The following is a 12,738-nucleotide window of genomic DNA, read 5'->3' as shown; positions in this document are numbered from 1 at the left end:
ATTTTGCCATCCCTCCATTTACCCTGTTAGCATTCCATTTTGCCATCCCTCCATTTACCCTGTTAACATTCCATTTCCTGGTGCTATAGCCTGATGTGAGTCTTGGCCTCTACCCAAAGCTTTTGCCAGGTGTTCCAGTCCTGTAGATCAATGTCTTCTTTCACTCCATGATAAACCTCAGTGGGCTTGGTAGACTGATGAAGTAGGCTAAAGTCGACCAATATGATCTCGAGCTAGTCAGAGTGCTCTGAGGAGGCAGCCCCTTCAACTGACTGGGTGGCAATGGGTCTATAACCCATTCACCTTAAACCCAAAAGATGTAATCTTTAAAAGAAATAGCTGGAAGGTGCTCATTCGCCTTACTCTCCCAATACAAGTAAACAGTTTTACAGCAACATTTTATATAATGTATTTCTCAATTAATATTGTTATTTCATAACATTAACCCATTTTATTTACTAAATTTTGGTCACAATAAAAAAGTAAAAACAAAAATTTTCTACTTAGCCTAAAAATATAGTGCCACAGGTGTACACGCATTATATTTCAATAAATAAATGTTTTTTTTTATTGCTGGTATTTCCATTCTCAATATTGCCTCAGTTTTTATTTCATCGAGTGTGTGTACCTGAAACAATTTTTAATCCTACAAAATATTTAATAAAAGCTAAATTTAGATTCTTCTTTGCTTAGAACTAAACCTATTTTGTAACCTAAGTAAAATAATTGAACACAAAAATGTTTAAAATATATTTTAGAAAGGAAATTCTTTAAAAACTATCTCATGAAAGTAAAGAATATTTCTAAGCCCACCATCAGATCAGGGAGTATGGAAGGACTCCTTGGTGCAATGGTTTGAATCAGTCCTTAATCCTTAACAAAAGCTCTAAGCTCTGTGCCAAAACTGAAAATACATTAATTGAGTCAAAGGTGAGAGGGTTTTTTCTTAGCCTTATAAAGTTAGCCTCTAAATGTCAGTACCTTTTTAGAGAGAACTCTTCCCTCAATTTAATTAAAATATTTTTAAACTAAATTTGTTTGCCTACCCTGATAAGTGTCAGTATAGTTGGGTGAGTCACAATATTAAAATACTTAATGTATTTAATGACACCTTACTGTGTTTTCATCTTGGCCTGGAGACAGAAAATGAAAATAATCATTAAATTTATAAATAAAAGCTTAAGGGGCCCTTACACAGTCAATATAATTGAGACAATATCGAATTTTGCCAATTTGTTGACCATTTGAGTCAAACTAGATACTTTATATGAATGGCAAGTTTTAAGAGACAGTGGAGGAGTATCTGTAGTCATTAAAGCTCAAAGGTATTAAGGAAAACAGAGTGACCCAAAGTGGATTTTGTGAAATCTCAACACAGTTTTAAATACCAAAATAGTGGACCCTTTATGGCCTAGAGAGTTGAGGCGTCACTCATTAAATCCGGCCAGGAGGGTTGACTTTTATTTGTAGCAAGTTCACATACTAAAAACTTGACCCCCCACCATAGTTGAATAGCTTAGTTATGTTTAGATAATTCGCCAGTATGTCAGAAATGATAAGGCAGTGGTAATTAAAATAAAACAAAATCACTGGTAGAAAGATTTGATTCACTGATTAATGTAGATTTACATTGAGGTGTAGATAGTTGACCGTAGATTAATGCTTGAAGAAGTTTGTCGGGGGGTGCGGTCAGCAAAGAACAACATAAATAGACAAAACCATATTTATTTATTTTATGTGGAAATAATAAAAATTTAATAAAAACGTTGGCATAAAATAAATAAATATGGTTTTGTTTATTTATGTTGTTCTTTGCTGACCGCACCCCCCGACAAACTTCTTCAAGAATGTAGATTTACTTTCTATCTCTTTGAAAATAAGTTAATCCATTATGAATTAATTATGGGTTTTTTTTTCTAAGCCCCAAGGTGCGTGGGGGGTTGTTAGGTTGGGTTGTGATAGCTCTAGCTGCTGCTCCTAGGGGTTATAATTAATTTGGTTACCAGCAGATAACAGTCTTTTATCTAATGCATTCAATAATATTCACCAATTACAGGATTCTTTTACTTGTTTTTGCCATTTGAACTGATATTCTTAAATAAACAATATGTTTGTTTTCAATTCCACAGTATCTCTTCACATGGCATGCCAGAGGGAATAGGAAAGCATGTTTATAACGCAACAAAACATGCGGTACGTGTAATAACTGAAGGCACCCGAATGGAGCTAGCTGAACAAAAGTCTGCAATTAAAGTATCTGTAAGTAATTGTGTGAAAATAAGTTCCATACCAATATTAATATACTAGTATGGTTACAGTACTAGTATGCTTACTATATTAATATGGTTACTATACCAATATGGTTTCTGTACTATTATTTGCTTCATTTTATTTTATTATTATTAGAAGGTGCGTCATATTTTATAATTTCTAAGATTTATTTCTTTGCCTACCTTTTTAGCATAATTTTATTTTTTTACATTGAATGTTGTTAATTTTTAAAATTAAAACAAAAATTTAGATAAGAATATATAATTTGAATTCATGTTGGACTGTTTTATTTTTTTTTATCAATTATAATAAAAATATCCATATAGTCTCAACATGTTTATTTTCCTCTTAATGCTCTCTTACATTTCGGTATTTCTTAAGGATAACTTATTTTAATATCACAGCTACAATGTTTTTAAAAAGTTGCACGCTATTCTGCATTTTCACATTATATTTTAGTTTATCAACCTATTTCTTATCTATCTAATTTTCTTTTTCTAATATTTTTCAATTATAACCTTACCGCTCACTTTATCGACAATACATTCTTTAAAACTCTCAGTTTTGTAGTACATTGTAATATATAAAATAAGTTTGTACATATATAAAATAAGTTATCGTTGAGAATGGCAAGAATGGCCAAAATGCTGGAATGGAGTATAAGAAAATAAACACATCGAGAGTAAAATGGATATTTTTATTATAATTGTTGAACTTGTAAATAAGGATATAAATAAAGGTAATAGCTCTTTCTTTTTAATTTTCTTTAGTTCATATTTGTTTTTGTTTTTCGATTTTATTTTGTTAGAAGTCAGGTGTTTTATTTATGATATGATATGGTACTTTTGATTTATGATATGATAGATAGTTTGATTTTATTTGTTTCATTCTTCTTAGCTTCTTATTTTATTTTTTCACATTTAATACAAAACTTTATAGGATTTCTATAATATTCATTTAAATGTTATACATATATAAACATCATTCACTTTTCCCTTTTTGTTAATTTTTTTTTATTTCAATTTATTATTACTAGGTATATATTATTCTGAAGGAACTTTTCTCAGAATAAATCAAGAATATTATCATTATTGATTAGTTTGGTGATTCAATTTGCTATTCATAAAGTAATTGTTTTTATTAAAATATAAATTAATGAAGATTTTTTTTAATAATATAAGATAGTCAGGGTTGCGGTCAAAAAAAGAGCAAATAATTTTTAACTATTTAATGTCCGATATTTCGCCCCACTTTGCAGGGCTTCATCAGGGCTGTTCGGAGCGATAGATTAAACAGACAATGTATCTTTTTGGTCTATTTAACCTATCGCTTTTAACAGCCCAGTAAATTGGGGCGAAACGTCTGGCATTAAATAGTTAAAATCTATTTGTTCTGTTTTGACTACAACCCTGACCATCTTCTTATATTTTAAGTAATATGGTCAGCTATAAATATATTTTTTATATTTTTGTACCTTGGAAGTAAAGAGAACTATGCCCATTTTTTACCAATTGAGGAGTATTACACATTTTATTTAACTTTTTATCTTATTCAGTTTTTGTAAAATGGTCAACTCCAGAGATTACATGAAACATTGACTACACCTTTGTATAAATTTATTTGTTTTTATTTTGTGGAAGCGCATAGTGAAATATCATTTAAACTGCATTCTTACCTTGATAAATTTCAGACAATATGCCCAGGTGTGGTGGAAACTGAAATTTTCGATGTTGGAGGTTGGGGAGACTTTTATACAGCTGGTGGTTATCCTGTGCTCAAACCGAATGCCATTGCTGATGCTACGGTAACCCTCCTTAGCACACCTCATTCTACACATGTAAGTTTTTATTATATTAATTAATTAGAAATTAATCTTTTTGATTTTCAGTTGAAATATCACAATACTGCAATCTGCCAGATCTTTACATAAGTCTTTGTGTATTAATTCTTTACTGACATTTAAAAGAGTTTATTTTATTCATAATAAACCATCAAATTGTTTCATTAAAGAACTGTGAGTTTGATTGATAACACTATAATGTTACGATTCAATTGTTTATATAACCTCTTCATGTCTATCTAAGAGGGTGGGTTGAAAAGTTCTCAGAATCAGTGAGGTTTCTGCACAATAATCACACATACTTTGTGAGTGAATAAGTGGCATGAGTGATAATGACGACTCTTTGTTGTTGTTTTATGCTTAGTGATTTGTGACAATGGAAAAAACTGAGATTTGAGCAGTGATTAAGTACTTTCTAAAGAAAGGTATAAAAGCAAAGGAAATTCATGCCGACTTTCAGAACACACTGGAGGACTCTGTACCTTCATATTCAACTGTTGCCAAGTAGACCAGTGAGTCAAATTTTGTCGGTAGAGCTTAGATGATGATCTGCATAGTGGACGGCCAAAAAGTGCTATGACCCCAGAATTTATCGCAAAAGTGGTCATGGAGGTTCGCCGACTGAAAGTGCGTGAGATTGCTGAAGTTGTAGGGATGCCATCTGAATGGGTATATCACATTTTAACCGAAGAATCGGGAATGAAAAAATTATCCACAAGATGGATGCCACGGCTCTTGACATTGGACCATAAACGCACCAGATTGAAAATGTTCGAACAAAATCTAAACCGTCTTGGGCGCAACCAACAAGATTTTTTGTGCCGGTTTATGACTACAGATGAAACTTGGGTCCACTACTATACCCGAGAGACAAAACAGCAGTGGAAACATGCTGAGTCACCACCACCAAAGAAAGCAAAGGCAGTACGTTCGGCTGGAAAGGTCATGGCCTCATTTTTCTGAAATGCAAATGGGACAATACTATGCAAACCTCCTAGACCAACTATAGGAAATGATAGGTGAAAAAAGGCCTGGTTTGGCAAGGAAAAAAGTCATCTTTCATCAGGACAATGCCACACTATTGCTATTGCCATGGCAAAACTTCATGAACTGAGGTACAAATTGTTGCTACATCCACCTTATTCACCTGATTTGGCACCATCAGACTTTCATCTCTTCCCCAAACTAAAAAATTTTCCTAGGTGAACGGAAGAACTGATAGCCGAATTGGAGAGGTATTTTGCCAGCCAGGAGGAATCTCATTTTCGAGATGGATCAAGGCATTGGAACATTGCTGGACCAAATGCATTAGTCTGCAGGGAGACTATGTTGAAAAATAAAAGCAGTTCCACCAACGTAAGACACTTCTTTCTAGTACATTCCGAGAGCTTTTCACACCACCCTCGTATATCAAACTGTCTGATAGCGGGCCCAGCTCACATGTTGAGCTCAAATTTTTTAATTTTCTTCAATTTGCTTTTGATGAGTAATATTCCAAAAGTTTTAGTGAACAGTAGTAATGTTAAATAGACCCATTGGAAAACAATTGTAAGTAATGTTTCTATTCATAAATCTTGATTTGTATTATGTACATTTTAATGTTTAATAATTAGTCAAGAAAATTCTATATTCATTAAAATTATTATTATTTTTTTTACTAAGGGTATGACTATAAGAGCAATAAAATCTTGAAATGTTGCCTCAATTTAGTTGTTCTATTATTGACTGAGCATCAAGATCCTGAAAAATTTATATCATTAACAGTTAACAAAACCATTATCAAAAAAATAAGTAATAAATAACTAAGTAAACAATTTTAAGTTGGTATTGATAAATTTTATTTTAATTAACACCTTATTTGATTTCTCTTAATTTGAATAAATAATTGCAAGATTTTTTTTTTTTCAGATTGCTGATTTGGTCGTACGACCATTGGGAGAAAAAGTAATGGCTTAACATGAATATGCTTACTACTACAATTGTGCCATAATTACACTGTAAATTTCTTTTAAATTTTTTATTGCTGCTTCTAATTTCAATACGTATTATAGTTTCATAAATAAAAATAAATTACACCTGTTCATTTAATTATTCCTGATGAATAAATAAAGATACATAATTAAATTTACAATTACCTGTGTTTGAGTGAAGAAAGAAATCGATGTAAAGTCACAAATACCTCTGCCTGACAATTTGGCCAATTCTATACCTTCTTATGTAATAGCTTATTTTTACTTTGCATTAACTGAAATTAAAATGCTACATTATTAATCATTGTATTTAAAACTTTTAAGATGCTGTTTAAACAAAAAAAAAAAAAAAACAGGCCAGCTGAGGTCACCCAATTATAAATTCTTTCTTTTTTCATAAGTATTTCATTCCTGTACAGTCCCTTCCTTTCTTCAGTCCATTTTGTTTCTTATCTCTTACGAGAATATTTATTTTGTTGATGTGCTTTCTAAATCTCCCTATTTAAACAATTTTTATTGTTAATTTTAAGTTAATGCAACATAAAAATACTGCTAGTTCCTATTATCTTCTCTTGTTTTTGCCCAATTCCAAAAGGTTGCTTGGTCTACCGAGAGCTATCTGCAGGACTTGAGATGAAATTGAAAGGACTTAGGATTTGCTTCATAAGATTCATCTTTGTGTTATCCAGGCATTCTTGCTTTATTTTACTTCCTGCTGCTACTGTATCAAGGGAAGTTAATGAGATTTCACATAAGGGCTTGATAATGTATGTTTAATTTTTTCCAACATTACCTATAAAAATATAATAAGTATTAATAAAAATATATAAAAAGGTAGGTATGAAAATAATGAGCTATGATCCTGGAGAACTAAGATTCTTATTATTTTCAATATTGGTTCTTCAATTTAGTATTCAATGAATGCTTAAGTGCAGCATTTAAATGTTATATTTTTATATATCTTCCATACTGTTGTAATAGAAAGATGTTAAATTTTTCCACCAGAAATATTATTAAAAGTAATTTTCTGAAAACTGCTGAAATTGAATGAATTATATAAAACATATATTAGCATTTATTATTAAAAAGAAATATTGCTAAAGAGTAGAGAAAAATATATTAAATACTTGAAAAAATTGATTTCATAATAAATAATACCTAGCAAACTGGTGAACATTTTCATTTTAAAAAATATTATCCGCAGGGACGGGATTATTATATTCTCAAATATTTTTTGCCGCAACATCAATATAGATATATATGCTTTCTAAGAATAATTCTTGCAATTTTAGACCACTTTTTTTTTTTTTACATATTTTTCATATAAGTATATTTTTTAGTCCACATTTTCTTTTTCAAATCACACATTTTTTTATTTGTTATTTTAAAGAAACGTTTATATAAAAAAAAGCATGTTTAATTTTTTCTATATTAAACTAGGGGGTTACCCACCCCCCTGCCTGCCTAAAGGTGACCAACCTCCATTTTACAAATTATACAACTATTTAATTGTACGAGTGGTTGCTCAAATTGTATAACTGTAATTTACACATATTTTTTATTCTAATGTTTGACTACCCTTTTTTAGTATTCCACCTTATAATAGTGATAATATGTAAAATAAAATATTACATAGTGATAATATGTAAAATAAAACATCACATAATGATTGTTAAAAACTTCTTTATATAATAGAGAGATGCGTGCCTAAAGGTTAAAAAAACTACTTTATTTCAGGTATTGCTTAATTTTTTATTTAATTATATTTGGAGAAAATATCAGTGTTTGATAGTCAAAGTTCAATATTAAAAATATCACTATAGATTTAATAAAACCACTTCATGTTTTTTATTTAATTCTTTTTGGAGAAAATATTGTTCTTCTATAACTTGGTATCGATATATCTAATAAAATTGTTTCATTTTATTAATTTAATTGTTTTTGGAGACTGTTGGTCTTCTGTAGTCAATGTTAAATATCGAATAAAAACTGTATAAAATATCGATAATTTTCCAACAATCCTAAATCTGAGCCTGGAGATGAAACATAATTAAATAACTAGTCATGATATAATTTTATAATTCCCAAACAAACCCTTAAGCTTCTCTTTTATCAGTAAATTGAGCTCAAGTTGCACAACGAAGATGAAAGTAATATTAAACTGTTGCTGACACCAAAATCATATAAACTATCATTTGCTGTCATATGGTTATTAAATGAATTCCTTTGGGCATCAAATGTCTAATAAGGTATTTGAAGACATAGAAAAAAATATATAGTTATATAAAATAATTGTCAGCCAATTCAAAAAACCTATCATATATGTTTTAATTAATATAGATACAGGATTAATTTTTAATATTAGTTTTAAAAACTAAGGTTTTTGTCTGTATACCAACAGAAGGAAAACACTAGCCACCATGATGGTTTTATTTTTGAGTCATTTACACATAAACAAACAACACTGATTTAATGATTCACATTTTTTAGCTGTTTTTAAATTATTACCTATTTTTTATTAAAATAATCTTCATATTTTTTCTAAAACAACTATGGAATATGGTCGTTGATGCTTTAAGGTTAGCAAAAATATTTACAATAAACACGGATTTCTGTTCTACAGAGTTATGTTAAAACATCAGTCTAAGTATATTCTAAATTGCAGTTTATTTAATAAAAGTGCTACATGTATTGCTGATGCTCAGTTTCTAATAATTTTCCTAATACTGTTATTGTTTGAGGTTGTGTATTAAACAATAAGAACACGGAACTGTCCCAGCTAAACTGTCTTCCAAATTATGTTAAGCCTCTACTGAAGTCAGATTGAGGCTCAGGTGGTTTGAACATCTTCCTTCAGATTGACAATCAGATCGAGGCTCTGGTGATGTGAAAATCTATCTTCCATCAAATCGAGGTTCAGGTGGTGTGAACATCTATCTTCCTTCAGATTGACATTCAGATCGAGATTCAGATGATGTGAAAATCTGTCTTCCTTCAGATTGACAATCAGATCGATGCTCAGGTGGTGTGAACATCTATTCCATCAGATTGACAATCAGAACGAGGCTCAGGTGGTGTGAACATCTATCTTCCTTCAGATTGAGGCTCAGATGGTGTGAACAACCATGTTATATCAAATTGACAATCAAATCTATATGGTCTGCAGACTGGTTTCATTATTATTTTTTTACTGAACCCATTATTTTTTATCGAACATATTACGGCAATCCATATCGACAAAATCATTAGGTTTTTGGTTACTTTCAGTAGTCTTTCGGAATAAATATAACCTCTAAAGAACTTAAAATTTGTATCTTGCATTATACCAGAGTATATAAGTGATCTTCACAAAAATATAATCTATAATTTAGAATAGACAATAATTTTTGATCTCTTCTATCCAGCTTAAACCAAATGTTTCTAGTTTTGGCATCTTTTGGCACTGGATAAACAACATTAGTGGAGCCTTTATAGTCGTATTTTTGCAATTAGCTACTACACAAGAACGATAAAGAACATAACTCATAACAAATAATTTCTTAAATAACAAAGAGAACTAAAAAAATAAACTAAAATAACACACTGAGTAGATAAGCCTAGCTTACGTTTAAGTCAAAACGACGTCATGCCTAAATAATAATGGTGGGGGAAAAAAATTAAATTTTAGAGACTAAATAGCAATTTTGTAAAAAAAAAAAAAAAAAAAAAAATGAACTAAAATCAGGGGGAATATCATTGTCAAATAAACGATATAAAAAACTTTCCAAAAAAAGGATTTAAAAATGTTTGGAAACAAGTCGTTCACTGTATGTCTCCATGTACTCAAACTAGATCGGAAGTATGGGCTGTATTTACCCGAAATTAGTGGGAAGCTCTCAATGTCAAATTGAATGGTAGGTAGGAAATGCGAGTGGGACAAGCCATACATCATGGAAGGGGAACTAAACTACGATGTAGTGGAACAGAAACGATGGAGCAGTGGAAGGACAAGGTCGCCGTGGTAACGGGAGCCAGTTCTGGGATCGGGAGGGCTGTAGCGGCCAAGCTGGCTGAGGAGGGAATGAGAGTTGTGGCTGTGGCCAGGAGGCGGGAGAAGTTGCAAGTAGGTAGCAGATTGCAAACAAATATAAATATATATATATATAATTTTTTTAATTAATTGGAGATGTATATTTTATGTACCAGGCTTCTTTACTAGCAGTTGAGTATTGAAAATATAACTAAAAGTATCGACACAGCCAGGTAATCGATCTTCCACTGTCAATCAGGTAAAATTCTAATACTGAATCTACACGTTTGCCACTTACCACAAATCCAAGACTTTTAAGGTGCCTCTACACGTTTGCCTGACAAGGGAAAATTCAGACAATAGCAAGCCTGTGGATAGCCTATTTTGATTGGCTGGTACAAATTGGCCTGCATTTGGGTGCCGGTTTTCGGCCACAGATCAAAGGACGCTTGTGCTGCATCGACACTGCCTTCATTTAGCACTGTTTTAGAACTGCCAACAGATGAATATTTGTGCTGTATATGTTTTAATGAACTAAAGAATTTCCCTAAACTTTAGATTGAATAATTAACTTGCGCATGTGCCAATTTGCCATTGTTTGTGCAAACGTGTACAGGCACCTTAAAAGTCTTGGATTTGTGGTAAGTGGCAAACGTGTAGATTCAGTATTAGAATTTTACCTGATTGACAGTGGAAGATCGATTACCTGGCTGTGTCGATACTTTTAGTTATATTTTCAATACTCAACTGCTAGTAAAGAAGCCTGGTACATAAAATATACATCTCCAATTAATTAAAAAAATTATTTTTGATGATACTTAACTCGGAAACAGAATTCTGGAGATCCTAAAATTAAAATTAATTTAATAAAGTAACAAATCTGGTCTCTTTTTTCGCCTATAACTCCTAAAAAGTGTATCCTAGCTAAAAATTTATGGCATAACAAACAAAACAGTGCTAAATTATACGTCAAATTAGTACCATATCTTATTTATTCGGCCATGTAGTAAGTTGTAAACAATCAAAAACCACAAAACGAGTTTGTTTTTTTTTTCAAATATTATCTAAAACTGAGATATAGTATTATTTATGGGTCTAAAAAAACGCGTTTCTGACTGTCCTAAAACTACACTGTTTGCTAACAGGGCGTACCTGTCAGGGGGCAGCTGCCCCTCCTAGAAGTGAAAAAAATTATTAATTTAATAAAAATTGAATTTTTTTTTTCAAGCTAATGCTCATCATAATAAAAACCCCTAATATAAATATATATAATTTTAGTTTCATTCCCCTTTTCCGCGCTGAAATGTCACAACCTGATTGACTAAGGCTTGCCCCCCTTTGAGGCTCGATCCTGGGTCCGCCCTTGGTACACCCATACTAAGCAGCTTATTAGTTAGATGAAGTAACAAGATTTTAGTCCTTTCTTTTTGTATTTTCACTTATAAATCCTTAACTGTGGATCCTGCAATTATAAAATTAACTTTATTTTGTTGGTGGGCTCAAAAATGTATTTATTAGATTTTTGTAAATCGACATAATTGTAATTACGAAATTCCTTCCGTGGCGAATTTTTAAGTACAATTATTCCGATTAAAAAACATTTAGTAAATGCATTTTGGGGCCGCCAGCGCAATAAAGTCAACTTAAACATTTTACAATTGCATCATTATTGTTCTGGATATGTAATCACAGCAGGTAGTTTATGTCTACAATAGGAGTATTCATGTATAAAGTTTTAACATGCTAAATATTTTAAGTATAAGATTATGAGTATCCCAATTTAACATCCACGTTATATGCAGAAGAGCTGCTAGCGGAGTTTCTGGGAAACTTGTTTTGTAACCTTGTAATCTTTTTGAGATAATTAAATCTCCAATAGTTTCTTTCCATTACTTTGTTATAATTTTCATCCATTACTTTATTATAATTTAAAAGCACCCAAAACAAAAACAACACAAACCAAAGACGAATTATGAGAAACTAAGCTATCAAAACGACAGCAGACAAAATGGTGTGGAGCTCAGCCTTCTGTTGCGTAAGGTCATTCTCCATTTACCAGACCTACTAACAGACTCTCAACCATGTTAAATGTTATAATGTTAAAAAAAAAGGAAATATTTCTCCATTTAACATGTTAAACTAAAGATTTTAAATAGAAGTCTTGCAACACAACTTTTTTCAAATTAAGACATTATAATTAAGTAATAAGTCAATTAATTATTTTTTTAAGTTAACTAAATCCTTTAAATAAATTATTATATTAATGTTACATTAGTAATATACATTACTATACATTAGTAATAATAAAAATATTTATTTCCAGGAACTTGCTAATCAATATAAAGGCAGGATATATCCTTTGCCTTGTGATATTACCAATGATCAAGAACTTGTGAACTTATTCAAGAATATTGAAGAAAAAATTGGGCCTTGTCATGTTCTGGTTAACAACGCTGGAGCTGCGTACAAAGCAAGTCTCTTAGGTATTATAAACTTAGCTTCATTCTTCATTATTACAAAAACAAAAACTAATTTTAAACATAAATAATTAGTTGCACTGCTTCCATATTTAAATATTTCCAATCAACAGTTTACAATTAACATATAGTTACAATCAACAGTTTACAATTAACATATAGTTACAATCA

The 12,738-nt window shown here is 31.0% G+C and overlaps 1 protein-coding gene across 4 annotated transcripts in view; it reads left to right on the top strand.

The window, feature by feature from the left end:
- Window positions 1-12,738, top strand: part of LOC106680121 (dehydrogenase/reductase SDR family member 11) — a 29,163-nt gene that overhangs the window by 8,214 nt on the left and 8,211 nt on the right. The window contains exons 4-7 of one of the 4 annotated variants that reach the window (XM_014419624.3): window positions 2,130-2,259; window positions 3,962-4,108; window positions 6,020-6,108; window positions 6,677-6,813. In XM_014419624.3, coding sequence (XP_014275110.1) covers window positions 2,130-2,259; window positions 3,962-4,108; window positions 6,020-6,067 — 325 coding nt within the window. In that variant the 3' untranslated portion in view covers window positions 6,068-6,108; window positions 6,677-6,813. Of the gene's footprint in view, window positions 1-2,129; window positions 2,260-3,961; window positions 4,109-6,019; window positions 6,191-6,676; window positions 6,814-9,970; window positions 10,184-12,413; window positions 12,574-12,738 lie in introns of those variants that run through there. The other 3 variants (XM_014419623.3, XM_014419622.3, XM_067044892.1) reach the window with 3 other exon arrangements.

Source organism: Halyomorpha halys, unplaced genomic scaffold (assembly GCF_000696795.3).
Source record: "Halyomorpha halys isolate HHAL.00 unplaced genomic scaffold, Hhal_1.1 Scaffold243.1, whole genome shotgun sequence".
Lineage (NCBI taxonomy): Eukaryota > Metazoa > Arthropoda > Insecta > Hemiptera > Pentatomidae > Halyomorpha > Halyomorpha halys.
The sequence above is the reverse complement of the archived record's forward strand: the minus strand, read 5'-3'. Positions and strand labels throughout refer to the sequence as shown.